Raw genomic sequence first — 16,108 nt, 5'->3', positions numbered from 1 at the left:
CTTTTGACAAGCAAGGTCAATAGGGAGCCAGTGCAAGCTGCACTGGCTCCTTATTGGTCTCCGGTCACAACTCAAGGTGTTGGTTATTACCTTTAAAGCCCTACATGGCTCAGAGCCAGGTTATCTTCGAGACCGCCTTCTGCCGCATAGCTCCCAGCGACCGGTAAGATCCCACAGAGTTGGTCTCCTCTGGGTCCCGTCAACTAAACAATGCCAGCTGGTGGGCCCGCGGGGGAGGGCGTTCTCTGTGGCTGCCCCAGCTCTCTGGAACTAGTTACCTCCTGAGGTCCGGACCATCCCCACCCTATTGGCCTTCCGAAAAGCGGTGAAGACCTGGCTTTTCTGGCAGGCCTGGGGCCATTGATCTCGCTCTTGTGATCTGGCGAGATCCGGCCAGGAATGGCTTGAATGAGTTTTTAATGTTCTTAATGTTTTTAATTTTTAAATGTTTTTTATAATGATTTTTTAAAATGTATTGTGAGCCACCCTGAGTCTTCGGAGAGGGGTGGCATATAAATTGAATTAATTAAATTAAATTAAATTAAAGGTCATGATCCCATGGCACCTTACTTAACAACCATGGCAAAACAGGTTATGAAATCAGATGTGATCACCTGATGCTTCATTTAACTATCACCACTTAACAACAAATCTTTTGCTTCTAATTATGGTTGTAAATCAAGGACTGAATGTAATGATAAGAGGCTTAAACTTCAGGCCAAATCCTGCTTATTTAAGTTCAGGCTATTGGTAAATGAATGTATTGATAAATCTGTCTAACTGTTGGTTGCATTAAGAAAGTTTCATTTTTATTGTTTTAACAGAATGCAAATGTTACTTTTGCAGGTAAACTACTAAAGAAATGCATGTGTTTTTATGTGTTTTATATATTTTTCTGTGGAATGAAAATTAGTGTTTCTATTGTACTTTTTTAAAAAAAATGTAGCCACTCACACAAATACAGTTAGTCCTTGACTTACAACAGCACTGAAAAAAGTGACTTATGATCATTTTTCACACTTATGATTGTTGTAACATCCCCATGGTCCTGTGATTTACATCCAGATGCTTGACAATTGACTCATATTTTTGGCAGTTGCAGTGTCACAGGCTCATGTAATCAATCACCTTTTTGCAACCTTCTGACAAGCAAAGTCAATGGGGAAACCAGATTCACTTAACAATAATGTCACTAATTTAACAATTGCAGTGATTCACTTAACAAATTTCTCACTTATCAATATAAATTTTGAGCTCAATTGTGGTCATAAGTTGAGGACTTTCTGTATATTCAATTGCTAAAGCTGAGTCCTTCTCTGTCAGCTCAGCTCCTCTTCTCCAACCATAAGTATAAACCCAATAAAAGGAGTTAGATGTCCACATTCCTAATGTGTGGTCCAACAATCTCAATCTCAGCAACTATGGACTTCAGCTCCTAGAAATGGGAATTCTAGAACCAACTATAAGAGGTGGTCTTACAGCTTTAGAAGGCACCAGGTTAGAGAAGACTGAGCCAGGGAGACCAAGGAAGAAGATAATGCTATCACAGACTATTTCATTGATCCTACAAATTTCTATTGTGAAACAAAGCAAATGAATAGCAAATCTGAGTAGAACTCACAAAAGGTGCAGAAATTTGCATATATCACAAGAACATGTGAACAAATGGATCCAGGAAACTAGAAACCGGTCAGCCTAATATCAATATCTGGGAAGATTCTGGAAAAGATAATCAAGCAACGAATCACCGAAAACCTAGAGGCAAACGAAGTCATAACCAAAAGCCATCATGGTTTGTCAAAAACAGATCATGCCAGACTAATCTTATTGCATTCTTTGACAAAGTGACAAAATTACTGGACCAGAGAAATGCTGTGGATATAATTTACTTGGACTTCAGTAAGGCATTTGATAAAGTAGACCACGGGTGTCAAACTTGATCATGTCAAGGGCTGCATCATGACGTATTGCAACGTTTTTTGCCTTTACGGAGCCAGGGTGGGCGTGGCATGCAAGTGATGTATCCGGCCTGCGGGCCGCCAGTTTGACAGGCCTGAAGTAAACCGTAACCTATTACTTGATAAGATAGAAAAAGGTGGATTAGACAGCATCACCACCACATGGATTCATAACAGGCTGACCAACTGCACTTAACATGTAGTCCTCAATGGAACTGCATCTACATGGAGGGAAGTATGCAGTGGGGTACCCCAAGACTCTGTCTTAGGCCCAGTACACTTCAATATCTTAATCAATGATTTAGATGAGGATATAGATGGGAAACTTATCAAATTTGCAGACAACACCAAGCTGGCAGGAATAGCCAACACTCCAGAAGATAGGCTTAAGATACAGGAGGATCTTGACAGACTTGAACAATGGGCCCTATCTAACAAAATAAAATTCAATGGTGAAAAAGTAAGGTTCTACATTTAGGCAAGAAAAATCGAATGCACAGGAATAGTATAGGCAGTGCCTGGTTCAATAGCAGTAATTATGAGAGGGATCTTGGAGTTCTAGTGGACAATCACTTAAATATGAGCCAGCAGTGTGCTGCAGCCATCAAAAAAGCCAATGAAATCCTAGGTTGCATTAACAGAGGGATAGTATCAAGATCACATAAAATGTTAATACCACTTTATAATGCCTTGGTAAGACAATACTTGGAATGTTGCATCCAGTTTTGCTCACCACAATGTAAAAAAGATGTTGAGACTCTAGAAAGAGTGCAGAGAAGAGCAACAAAAATGATTAGGGGACTGGAGGCTAAAACATATAAAGAGCAGTTGCTGAAATTGGGCATGTCTAGTTTAATGAAAAGAAAGACCTGGGGTGACATGATAGCAATGTTCCAATATCTAAGGGCTTGCCACAAAGAAGAGGGAGTCAACCCATTATCCAAAGCACCTGAAGGCAGAACAAGAAGCAATGGGTGGAAACTAATCAAGGAGAGAAGCAACCTAAAACTAAAGAGAATTGTTCCTGACAGAACAATTAATCGGTGGAATAACTTGCCTCCAGAAATTGTGAATGCTCCAACACAGGACATTTTAAAGAAAAGATTGAACAACCATTTGTCTGAAATGGTATAGGGCTTCCTGTCTGAGTTGGGGGCGGGGACAGGTTGGACTAGAATACCTCCAATATCCCTTCCACCTCTGTTATTCTCTTAGTCTGTTATGTTTAGCCTCACACCAAATTCATCAACCATTTACTTTCTCAGCCCTTCAAGGTAGGCCAGGTCAAGAAACAGACCCCATAACACACTTTTGCTATGGGGTATGATAAAAGTATCTTGAAAGACTGACCAAGATTCCCTTACATCCAAGAGAGTCAAGACAGGATTAACTTGAGTTTCTTCTTCATGCCCAGCTCTGTTTGAGGTTAAGCTGACATTTTTCTTCTTCAAGATCATCCTCATACTTTTCTACCCCACGGAAGTAGACGGCTCCTTTTTTTTGTTCCAAAAGGCATCCATCTGCTTGAATCATTTTGGCTGATGAGATTTGAGGGTGTGCTGTGGACACCACAAGGGACGTAGTCACAGGGATTTTGGTCTTTGTGGTACCACACTGGTGGCTTGACTGCAAGATGTTCCTCAGAAGCTATACTTGGAGAGTATTTAAAGGTTACACAAAAAACACAACGTCCATCTTGATCCATCAGGATTGTGGTCTAGTCCTCACTGACAAGTACAATTCCTTGGGGTGCTTACTTTCTTTTTTTTTTTTATTGAAAAAGTTTTTCAAATTCAAATTTTTCCCCCTTTTTTCTCCCCCCCTCCTCCCTAACCCCCCCTCACCACCCCTCCCCCTGTGACTTCTTCAAGGTAAAATCCAAATTCATAACAGATTATATAATACCATTCCCTTACTCCATCCCCCAAATACTGACCCTTTCTTTCTAATAATATTATTATATCCCCCTTTTACTATACATTTCAAAATAACATTCTACTGTAACATTGTGTAATAACTTCTAATTTAGCATAGTAATATTATTATAACACCCAATTTAGCCCTTTTTCTCCTCCCCTATACATTTCAAAATAGCATTCTGACTTTAACAGTAATCTACGCTTTTTCTCCTCTCCCATACATATATCTCTTAAATCAAACCTTTTATATATATTAATATAACATTTCAAAACAGCCTTCCACTAAAACTATATAAATAATATAACATTTCAAAGCAGCCTTCCACTATAAAACTATATAATAAATCCTAATTTAACATATATTCAACTCCTAGTCTACTCCACTCCCATAAATATATCTCTTAGATTTCCCTTTTCTTAAACTAAACAATCAATAAGCTAACTTATCTCCACCCACTTTCCTACAAAATAACAATTCTTAATATCTTTATTCTTCTGCCCACCCAGCTAAGAGAAAAAAAAAAGATATCCCTTATATAGATAAAATCAATGACATTAAACTTATATTCCATATAATGTCTTCTATAATGTCTTTAAACTGGATTGTTGACTCCATCACCCATATTAGGGTAACATCACATCCTAATTCCAACAGAATATTCGGAATCCTCAGTTATCATCTGCCCCCATCAATAGATATCTTCATGTATATATGTATATAAAAAAAAGAAAACAACCACCCGAGTGACATTATAATTGTATTCCATATAGTATCTGTAGTAGTGGCTTTCTTCAAGATTATTAATTCCAACCATCATAATGGGGTAATAACCAGATCTTCTGCGTGCCCCATCATAACTCTCTTGCCATATAACTCATCATAAATGTAATACATTTATCAAAGAATCCAAAATAGATAGTTCCAATCCAACAGTTTAAGGCCCTCTTCACATCCCAAAAATACGGCATTGCAGAGATCTGTCACTCTCCTCAGGATAATATTAACCAAAACTTCGCCTCAACTGTCTTTTCATGTATTCAATCATCTTTTAGATAACTGGCTTCACTGTTGCCTAAATTAAATTTTTTTATTTTTGTGAGACCTATTTCTTTTTTTCTTAACTTTTTGTGGGTTTGATCTCCATCCTAATTTCCTTTCTATGAGTTGTATATCAACTGTTCGTTTTTCGTTCTGATCTGTAACTTGATCTTGTTGGTTTTGCTTTTGTGGCTTAGATCGCCATTCATGTTTCTTTTCTGTGAGTTGTGTATCAACTGGTTGATTTCCATGCTTGTCTGTGACTTGATGAGTCGTCACATTAGAATCCAACGCCGCTTCTTTCTTATTTATAGGTAGTCCAACCAAGACATCTGAAGGATCCAAAGACGATTCATCTGTAAAGACCTCTGTAGCTCGATATTTTTCCATTATTTCCAACTCCTTCTGCTTATCTTGTGTTGTGCATGAGTATGTTGAACTCATTTTCAAAATCTTATAATAAAATTCTTCCGCTTTGCCAACAGTATTTAATTGGTATCTTTCTCCTTGATATCTCAATATTATTCCAACTGGAACATCCCACCTAAATAAAATATTTTGTTTTTTAAGCTCAGTCACCAGGAATCCGAATTTCTTTCTAACTACTAAGATCTTAGGTGATAACTCTTTATATATCCAAATCTTTCTTCCATACAGTTGTAGAGTAGAATTGAAAGATTTTTGCACAATATTATTTCTTATTTTTTTGTCTGTAAAATAAATCACCACATCTCTAGGTAGTTGCCTTTGCTTTGCAATCCAAGAATTTACTCTGTAGACTCTATCAATCCTGCAAAATACTTCCTCAGGATAAACCTTTAAAATCCCAGCCAGAATTTCAGCAGATATTTTCCTTAAATCATCTCTATTATTTTCCTGTAATCCTCTCATTCTGATCGCAAATTCTGTGAATTTGTGTTGCATCATTAAAACTTCTTTTTCAATCCGTTGTTTTATATTTTCTACATTACAAGTCTTATGATCAACTTCCATTTTAATTTTTTCTTCTAAGCTATTGTCTTGAGTATTTATCAAATCACTTTCAATTCTTTGTATTTTATTATCCAAATTATAAATCTTGTCATCAACTTCCTCCATTTTAGACTCCAATAACTTAATATTTGTATCCAGCTTTATAACAATTTCTGAAAAACCTTTAGTCACTGTTGAAATCTTTCGTTGCAAATTATCATACTTTGATTGTATCAATTCTTTAATTTCCTGCTTAAATTTTTCAAGATTCTGGTTCACAATCTCATCCCTTCTTACCATCTCCTCCAAGAGAAATTCAATTAAATTAAAATCATTTTTCTGAGTCTGTAGGTTTAAGACTTGTTCACGTAGTTTGTAAATGGGGGAATCCCCCCCCCACTGCTTGTTTGTCTGGCTTTGTTAATTTAAGCCCCATACTTCCACACAGACAAACTCTTTTTTAAGAAAAGAAAGCTTCTTTCCAAACAAGATCAGTATCAGATCTCCAGGAAAAAGAAAACATAAAAGTAGAACTTTTTCTTCTCAATTGTAGCCAACAGTATTTATTCCGCTACTTTGTGGCTTGTTAAAAGATGGAAGGACTTTCCCTTTCAGCTTTCCCTTCTCAAGCCTCGGCAGTTGCCATTTTAAAATTCTTTTTTTCCTTTCTTCAATATCTTTTATAAAGTAAATGAAAATACTTGCGATTTAGGGTCACAGGTCCAGATCTCATCCTCTTTAATTGAACAATCTGTTAATTTTCTTTAAAAGGCTTGTTCTAGTCGCCTGGCTCTGCAAAAAAGGCAGAGGTCTCCCAAAGCCCGGAGCGGCGGCGAGGGAAATAGGGAGCCTCATCTGCTTCGCCCCCAAGAGTAAAAAAAAACCTCTGGGGGCTTCGCAGAGAGCTCTACCTGCCCTCACCTGTTCTATCTCACATTTCCTTATGGAAATGGAGTTTTTTGAGCCGCCTTTCCGTTGTAAAGGCGGCTCTTTACAGGCGATGGGGCTGGCGGTCCCGAGGGACCGTCTGGCAGTGACGGAGAGCAAACCGGAAGTCCCTTACTTTCTGTGCTCTAAAGGTGAGGAAGATTTTTCTCAGGGTAAAATGGTCCCAACCTAATTCTTGTGTTTTATCTTTCACCACTTAATTGAGTCCTTCCACTTTGTTGTTGCTTGTCCTTTTCATCTCCTTTCTTCCATCTTTCCCAACAGTCTGGACTTTCTTTCTTTCCCCCCCCCCCCAAAGGTTTATTGGATTTTTATTTTTAAACATATATCAACATCAATACATGAACAGTGTGGCCTCTGAGTATGGTTCATATTAATACAAATAACAACAGTCAATTTTTACATTAATCAAATTTATATAATCCTAATATTAATGTACTTGATTATTTTAAAGTAGTTATTCAATATTTCAGTGTTCCATTCTAATGTCAATGATCTTGAACATACAGAGTAATTATCATCTTTCAAACTCCCAACTTTCCATCTAATTATTACTTATTTTCAATTTATATAGAAATTATAACTTAATATTCCCCCTAATTCTTATTTCTACCTCTATTCTGGCTTCTAGTCAGGTCACTCTTACTAATCTTAATGTTAAAACATATATTTATGTTAATACATAGTTCGTCACATAAAAGTGTAAACCCTAATCCAACAGTCTGGACTTCAAAGGGAGCTGGGTATTCACCTAATATGTCAAAACATAATAATTAAAACTAATCCTTTGTGCCTCAACCAAGGAGTCTCCCCTTCAACATCAACATTTTAAGGTGGTGGTGCTTTCTTTCTTCAAAGTCCAATGTTCACTTTCACAGAGGGTCACAAGGAACACTTTTGCTTGCACAATTCTGATCTTTGTAGTGTAGACACATAGCTCTTTAATTCAACAGTAGGAAAAGAGGGGCAAAATTTAGGGGTTGAAAAGATCTTTACTTGGCAAATGGTAAATGTTTTTGTTCTTAAGGCAGATGGGCTAATTTGGAAATGGTTTTGCAAGGAACAAAATATTTTGCCCTTTATAGTTTTGGACTGTGTGACACTACAGTTCTCTTTTCTCTACTTTGTTCTTGTGGATAAATATAAATATATGGATCTTTTTTTTTAAAAAAAATAGTATATTTTATAAGCTATAGTGGAAATATTTACTGTATGCAATTCTGGGAGTATTCATTTTGCAGAGTGGCCAAAAAAAGGTTTCAAATTAAAATGTAAATGTGGCCTTTTCTTCTGTAATAAGAAATATCCTCACCTTGTTTCATTTTAAGTCAGAATAGCTGCGGTTGCTTACGTAAAACTATAGAATGCACAATGAGCTGTGGATAGAACTCTGTAATCAACAATGTGTTGTTTTTTGCAGTTGGTTTTTCAAAGCCCTGAGCAGGAAGGATGCTGAGCGCTGCCTTCTCGCTGCTGGTAATACACATGGTGCTTTCCTCATTCGAGAGAGTGAATCCACCAAAGGTAATCTGAACAGGCTCATTTCCTCTGTATTAGGAAAATGACAAAAATATTGGAGAGGGAAACTTAAAAACAGCTTTGGAAAAGTATAATTGGGTGCCTTACACGATAGCAGTCTTCCAATATTTGAGGGACTGTCACAGAGAAGAGGGCAGGACAAGAACTAGTAACTAGTGGAAGCTGATCAAAGTGGAATGGGGCAACTCGCCACAACTAACTTGCTACAGCCAACTTGCCCCGGTACCCTCACTTTGTCCAATTTGCCCAGTCAACTCACCACAGGACAACTCACCACGAACAATTCACCATGGCCAACTTGTCATGGGACAACTTGCTGCAGGATAATTCAACAATTCAATTTAATTACCGTATTTTTCGGAGTATAAGACGCACCTTTTCTCCCACAAAAAGAGGGTGAAAATCTGGGTGCATCTTATACTCTGTATGTATAAGACACACCTGGAATGTAGCCCCGCACAGCTTCTCAAAGGGTGGTTTCAGAGGCTGAAAAAAGTATCAGAAACAAAGCTTCAGAAAAGAAGTCCCCAAACAGAGCTTCAGAGGCTTTTTTTCTGAAGCTCTGTTTTGGAGGCTTTCAGAGGCATGAAAAAAAGTTTTTTCTGAAACGAAGTTTCAGAAGTTTCAGAGGCAGAAAAAAGACACAGAGCTCACAACCAAGGAAACTGCTGCTAAAATTCATCTCTGGGAACAGCTGATTGGGGGTATTCCGGGAGGCCGATTCACCTGCCAATCAGTTTTTTTCTTATTTTCCTCCCCAAAAACGAAGGTGTGTCTTATACTCTGAAAAATACAGTATTTAAAATAATTAAAAATTATTTTAATTTTTGTCATTCATATTTCATTTTCTCCCTCCTTTCGCATCCTTTCTTTAATGATTCTATTCCACTATTTCTTCGATATTAGTATAATTCTTGTCCCACGATGAGTTGTTCTGCAGTGAGTTGGCCACGGTGAGTTGTCTGTGGCGAGCTGGCTGCAGCACGTTGACTGTGCCGAGTTGTGGTAGACCCTACCAAAGGGAGATCCAACCTAGAATTGAGAAGAAATTTCCTTCTCAATGAGAAAAATTAATCAGTGAAACGGCTTGCCTCCAGATTTCAGGGTGCTCCATTGCTGGAGGTTTTTAAGAAGAGGTTGGACAGCCATTTGTCTGAAATGGTACAGGGCCTTCTGCTTGGGCAGGGGATTGGACTAGGAGACTTCTAAGGCTCCTTCCATCTCTCTTATTCTGTATATCCCACCAGCCCCTCTGCCAACAAACATGGGATTCCCTACACCAGAACAATCCCCCACTTTTCTCAAGAAAGTCTTTAATTCCAACACAAAAGAATATTTGCAGCTATGGAGCCCCTGATGCTGTCTGAGTTTGGTTGTTAGCTTGCAGAGACATTTAATTACCCAACTAGGTTAGATGTTCAGTGTGAGGAAGAGTGGAATTTGTTTCCTTATCCTTCATGTGTTGGTAGGTGAGTGTGGTTTTCTCATTGCTAGTTCCTTGATTAGAGTATCATTTTATGCTAGAAAGCATTAAAGCTTCTTGTTAATTCCTTTATTAGCATTTTATTGGCATATTGATCATTTATGGAAAAAATTTATTTGCCTTTTAATGACTTATCCTGTGTCCCAGCCACTCCCTCTATGTTCTGCTGGGAGGGGGGGCAAAGTTGAGAACCACTTCCTTATCAGCTTCAAGGGCTTCCAGTCATGCCTACTGCTGCACAATTAGTCTGCTTTCTTGTCACCCTGTTGGCAGCCTTCCATGGGGGGGGGGGAGAAAAAGGAGGGAGGAGAAATACTTTTGATTGACAACATGGGTGCCTTCTTCTTGGAAGCAGCCAGAATCAAGACTGGTCCTATTGTTGAGCAAAGGGAAGCTGCTGGCAAGAAGAACCATGAGAGGGTTATTTAGTTTTGTTGGAAATATCAGCACCCTACTTTTCTTGCCACAAGAAAGCAACTCAACTGACAAAAAGAAGTGTGGGCTAGCCAGCTGCTGACTCCAGGTGCATTGGAGAAGATGGTGCCCCTTTGCGGTTGCAAATGGAAGATTCGGTGGCTGCTTTAGTTTACTTTCTGATATGGAAGCTGGCATAAAATTTATGGCATACAAATAAAGAAAGAAACAAATATGGGAAAGAGAGTAACCTTGAGAGCCAGTTTAGTCTAGTTCAGTGTTTCTCAAACATGGACACTTGAAGATGGGTGGACTTCAACTCCCAGAATTCCCCAGCCAGCATGCGCTGGGGTGGATAATTTTGGGAGTTGAAATCCACCCATCTTCAAGCTACCATGATTGAGAAACATGGCATTAACGTCGATATCACTTTATCCACAGGCCTCCCCCTGCCTCTGTCTGATGGCTGGCAAATCCAGACTGAGAATTTTGTTCAGTGAAATTGCAGCCTCTTGTTTGCTCCATACTGTCTGTAACATAATTATCAATAATTGTATGTTGTTAAGCTGTGAGCTTTGTCCCTAAATGCTTTTCCCCATCCAGTTTCAGTAGCAACTTTTCAAACTGACCTATTTCATCAAAAGGCAGCTTTTGTGAGCAAAAATGAGAAAAATTATTACAGCTTGGCCCTCTGAATGTTAGCTTGTATAGATTGATGTAGCTCTCTTCCTACAATACACACTAGATTGAACCCCTCCTCATTCCCAAGTCCTTTCTTAACTGTCCCCCAAATCTCATATCCTGGCGGCTGCTTTGCAGATATCAGTAAAGTTTTCCAGGGGTGAAATGCTTCCGGTTTGGATCAGATCGCCCGATCTAGTAGTGATGGAAGCGGGTGGTTCGGAGAACCGGTAACAAAAATCCCTGCGCCCCACCCCCACCCATGCCCACTGAGCTGCACCACCTCTTCAGCCGAAAAATGCTTTTAAAAGTAAAAAAAAAGCCTCTGATGATCGCGCGGCTCAGCTGGGATCATCAAAGGCTTTTAAAAGCATTTTTTCTACAACCTCTTCGGCGAAGAGGTTGTAAAAAAATGCTTTCAAAAGGCTCTGATGATCCCAGCTGAGTTGCCTGATCTGCAGAGGCTTTTTTTCTTTTAAATGCCACTGACAATCAGGCAACTCAGCTTGGATTGTCAGAGGCTTTTAAAAGAAAAAATGCCTCTGCCGATCAGGCAACTCAGTTGGGATCATCAGAGCCTTTTGAAAGCATTTTTTTACAACCTCTTCGCCGAATTTTTTAAAAATGGTTTTAAAATTAAAAAAAAAAATTGGCCACGCCCACCCAGTCATATTACCCCCCCCCCCACCCCCAAGCCATGCCCACAGAACCGGTAGTAACAAATTTTAGATTTCACCACTGAAGTTTTCCATTCTTTTACAGCCACCAGCTTCTCTCTATCAAAGACTTGAACATGTTGGGATGAAAAGATGCAATAGTAGAGATATCAAATGCTGAGCCTCATAATAGCAGAACTCTGGGTAGTCGTCAATTTACAACTATTTGTTTAGAGACTTTCAAAGTTACAACAGCACTGAAAAAGTGATTTATAATTGGTCCTCACGCTTATGACCATTGTAGCATTCCCACCAACATGTGATCAACATTTGGGTGCTTGGCAACCAGCATGTATTTACCATAGTTGCAGTATCCTAGGATTATGGGATGGGCAGCTTCTGACACATAAAGTCAATGGGGGAAGACAGATTTGCTTAACAACTGCACAACTCACTTAAAAACTGCCGTGATTTGCTTAACAGCCATGGCAAAAAAAAGTCATAACATTGGGGGCAACTCACTTAACAACCATCTTGCTTAGCAATGGAAATTCTGGTTGTAACTGTGGTTGTAAATCAATGACTCCTTATAAATGTATGCCTTGGGCAACTGCTCAAAAAAAGTCAAGAAGGCAGCCACAACAAAAAGAGGAAAGACTTGCCCCATTTAATCCCATAAAAGGAATGGGGGCTTTAATTGCTTCAGTGTGGCTGCCATTTGACTTTTTTGACCGCTTTCCTGTGTACACCAACTTATTTCATCAAAAGGCAGAAGCTCTTGTGAGCAAAAATGAAAAAAAAAATTAAAATGTGTCTCTCTGAACGTTAGCTTCTATAGACTGATGTAGCTCTCTTCTTACAATGCACATCTAGCTTGGATCCCTCTTCACTCCCAAGTCCTTTCTTAACTGTCCCAGCCAAGCAAGGAAGCATTTTGGAGCAAGGAAAACGATGCCTGCCTCTCTCTCTGAGAAAGGGACAGAAAAGTAACCCTGTTCTGTTTCTTCCCAGGTTCCTTCTCCCTCTCTGTGCGAGATTTTGACCAGAATCGAGGAGAAGTTGTGAAGCATTATAAGATACGAAATATGGACAACGGCGGGTTCTACATCTCTCCTCGTATCACCTTTGACAGCTTGCATAGCCTGGTAGAACATTATACCAGTAAGGCTAAAGACCCTGCTGGAGAGCCTCTTTTGGGTGGGACTGGGCTGTCTGCTTTTCTCCTACAGAAAGACTTTGGATCTCCCAATGCCGGAGATACTAATGTAGGGGCTGTCGAGTACCACATGCTTTCTGTGGTTTTAGCACCTAATGCACTAATGTAGTTGCTGTCCTGGAATTTGTACCATCCAGGGCAGTGTTTCTCAACCTCAGCAACTTTAAGAAGTGTGGACTTCAGCTCCCAGCTCCAAGCTGAAGTCCACACTTCTTGAAGTTGTCAAGGTTGAGAAACACTATTCTAGAAGATGCTTTTTATTTGTAAAAATGGCTCCACGTATAAGAAGTTGCCCTTTCTGAGGAGATTCTGGACGGCCTTCTTCCATGCCTCTCCTTGTGAAGCTTCAATGCCAGCTGCAGACGTGGTCCAGTGCCATCCCTTTGGCCTTCCTCTGATCTACTTACTCTTCTCCTTTGCCTCATCCCTTTTCATAGGTAACGCTGATGGGCTCTGCACCCGCCTTACCAAGTCCTGCCAAACTCAGAAGCCACAGAAGCCCTGGTGGCAAGATGAGTGGGAAGTGCCCAGGGAGAGCCTGAAGCTGGTGGAGAAACTGGGAGCAGGGCAGTTTGGTGAAGTTTGGATGGGTAAGTGCGGTGTGGATTCATGCATACTCTGTTCAGCCATGACCTTCAGCAACTCAATAAGCTATACTTTTATTAGAAAAGGCTTTCGTTGTTGTTGTTGTTGTTGTTGTTGTTGTTGTTATCCCCTCTTTATTCTTTGTATATCCTTCTATGTGATCCTTCTTCCTCCTAATTTCCCTGTAACAACAACCCTGTAAAGTGGTTTGGATTGAGAGAGAGTCACTGGTGCAAAGTCACTCAGCCGGTTTTCATACCTAAAACGGGACTAGAATTCATTGTCTTCTGTTGATTGGCCCAAAGTCTTCCAGCCAGGGGTGAAATGCTCTCGGTTCGGACCAGATCAGGTGATCCGGTAGCGATTGTGGCAGGTGGTTCAAAGAACTTGTAGCAATGGCGATGCGAGGCTCCACCCACCCACCCAGGTGTCATTACTTCCTGCTTTTAAAAGGTTAAAAAAAGGGCTTTGACGATCGCACGCCACAGCTGTGATCGGCAGAGCCTTTTTTTAATCTTTTAAAAGCATTTTTTTACAACCTATTCTCCTGAATAGATTGTAAAAAATGCTTTAAAAAAGTAAAAAAAAAAAAAGTTGGCCATGCCCACCCAGTCACATTACACCTCCCCACCCGAGCCACACCCACAGAACCGGTAGTAACAAATTTTACATTTCACCACTGCTCCCAGCTGTCATTGTCTTAATTGCCTGCTATTTAAAAATTACTGAAGTAATTTTACATAATTTAAATAATTTGTTTGATGAAGTAGGATTTTCAGTTTAGACCAACTGTGCTGCTGAACTTTTAATTTAGTTTCTATTAAATTTTTTGTGGCAGGATGTGACTGCTGAAAAAACAACGGCTGTGTTGGTATCACAATGTTAACCAGATTAGTTGCAAACTTGGAGGCTACATTTGCAGAAAATGCTATGCTTGGTTAGATTCAATGTCAGTTAGCTTCTTTATGGCTTGTGTGAATCCAGCTCTTTGATTATTGGACGTTACAAGACATTGTGCAGATTCAGGAAGTGAGTTAATTCATATCCAAGTGAAGTATGTTGTATGAACGTAGCGTTTGGGTTCAAAGAGGCATGAAGGGCTCAAGGCTTGTGTCATCTGAATAGAGGCATCCTCGTGTTTGTATGCTGAAAAAGTTAAGATGGCAGTCACAATCACACAACTGAAGTCCTACTCTGTTTTTACATGGACTATGTGATACATGAAGAAAAATGCATGGCTTCAGTTGTGTGGTCCTGGCCATCATCATGACCTACCTGACCCCCTTCCCCCACAAATAGGCCTGCTGCTAGATCAAAATGGTGGAGAGGCTGTTTTGATGACCAGAAGAGCTTCCCCTTCAATGGTTGATTTATGTCCAGTAATGGGGAATTCAGGCTTAGCCCTGGACCTATATCTTCCCTCTCTCCTTCCGCAGGCTACTATAATGGCCATACAAAAGTTGCCATCAAGAGTTTGAAACAAGGCAGCATGTCACCTGAAGCCTTCCTGGCTGAAGCCAACCTGATGAAGAAACTGCGCCATGCACGCCTGGTGAGGCTCTATGCAGTGGTAACTCAAAGGCCCATGTTCATCATTACGGAGTATATGGAAAATGGTGAGCTGCTGAGAATGTTTCCTCCCATTTCACATGGATGAAGTTTGGTTCTGACTTGGAAGTGGGAAATTTTGCAGGTTCATTCTGATTCTATTAGGTATTGTTTTCTAAATGTGCTTTCCACATTTCATATTTTTCTAGGGACAGTCTCCTCTCCTCTCCCCTCCCTTCCTCTCCTCCGCCCTCTGTCCCTTCCCCCTCCTTTCTCTTCTCTTCTCTTCTCTTCTCTTCTCTTCTCTTCTCTTCTCTTCTCTTCTCTTCTCTTCTCTTCTCTTCTCTTCTCTTCAGTGGAGCAATCCATTCAAAGATCATAAAAAGTGTTACTTTCTGATATCTCTTCTTCAACAAGCATTTTACCAGCATTGAAGTGATAAGGTGACTGGGTGGGAGAGAGTGAAGGCTAGCTTGATCATAAGGAATATATAAGATACATGTATATAAGATACATAAGGAATATATAAAAGGAAATTATTAGTGCAAAGTGCAGCAATTTATATCCATTTCAGCATATGAAAGGTCTTCCTAATGGTAAGAGCTCCACAACAATGGAGCAGTCTTCCTAGAGTCTCTGGATTCTCCATCTCTAGTGGCTTTTAAGAAGCTGGAGATCCATCTGCATTGGATGGCTTAAATGGTTTTCCTATACATTGCAGAGGGTTGGACCAAATAATACTCAGAGAGCCTTCCTGCTCTATGGTTCTTTCACATCAGAGTCTTTGGATGGAAAGCAGGAGATAATTGCAGACTTCAGATTAGCTTGTCTGGGGATGTAATGGTTACTCACTTCTGGACCCATCATCTAGGGCAGCATTTGTCAACGTGTGCACTTAAGCTGTTGTGGGCTTCAATTCCCAGAATTCCTCAGACAGTATGCTGGCTGGGGAATTCTGGGAGTTGAAGTCCAGACACCTTAAAGTTGCTCTAAAAGGTTTTCCTTCATGGCTGAGTTATGGTGTTTGCCACCAGTCCTTGAGTAGACCATATATTTTTTTTTAATTTGATTTATATGCCGCCCTTCTCCGGAGACTCAGGGCGACTTACAATGCGTTAAGCAATAGCCTTCATACTTTTGTATATTTATA

General features: G+C 39.9%; 1 protein-coding gene across 1 annotated transcript in view; it reads left to right on the top strand.

Moving 5' to 3' along the window:
• LCK (LCK proto-oncogene, Src family tyrosine kinase) overlaps positions 1–16,108 on the top strand; it is a 50,019-nt gene that overhangs the window by 18,122 nt on the left and 15,789 nt on the right. The window contains exons 6-9 of the mRNA XM_070949990.1: positions 8,257–8,360; positions 12,621–12,770; positions 13,263–13,415; positions 14,847–15,026. Of these exons, the coding sequence (XP_070806091.1) occupies positions 8,257–8,360; positions 12,621–12,770; positions 13,263–13,415; positions 14,847–15,026 (587 nt within the window). The remainder of the gene's footprint in view (positions 1–8,256; positions 8,361–12,620; positions 12,771–13,262; positions 13,416–14,846; positions 15,027–16,108) is intronic.

This window comes from Pituophis catenifer, unplaced genomic scaffold (assembly GCF_029215685.1).
Source record: "Pituophis catenifer annectens isolate HBS135680 unplaced genomic scaffold, rPitCat1.0.hap2 SCAF_9, whole genome shotgun sequence".
NCBI lineage: Eukaryota > Metazoa > Chordata > Lepidosauria > Squamata > Colubridae > Pituophis > Pituophis catenifer.
This window is presented reverse-complemented; position numbering and strand designations above follow the sequence as displayed.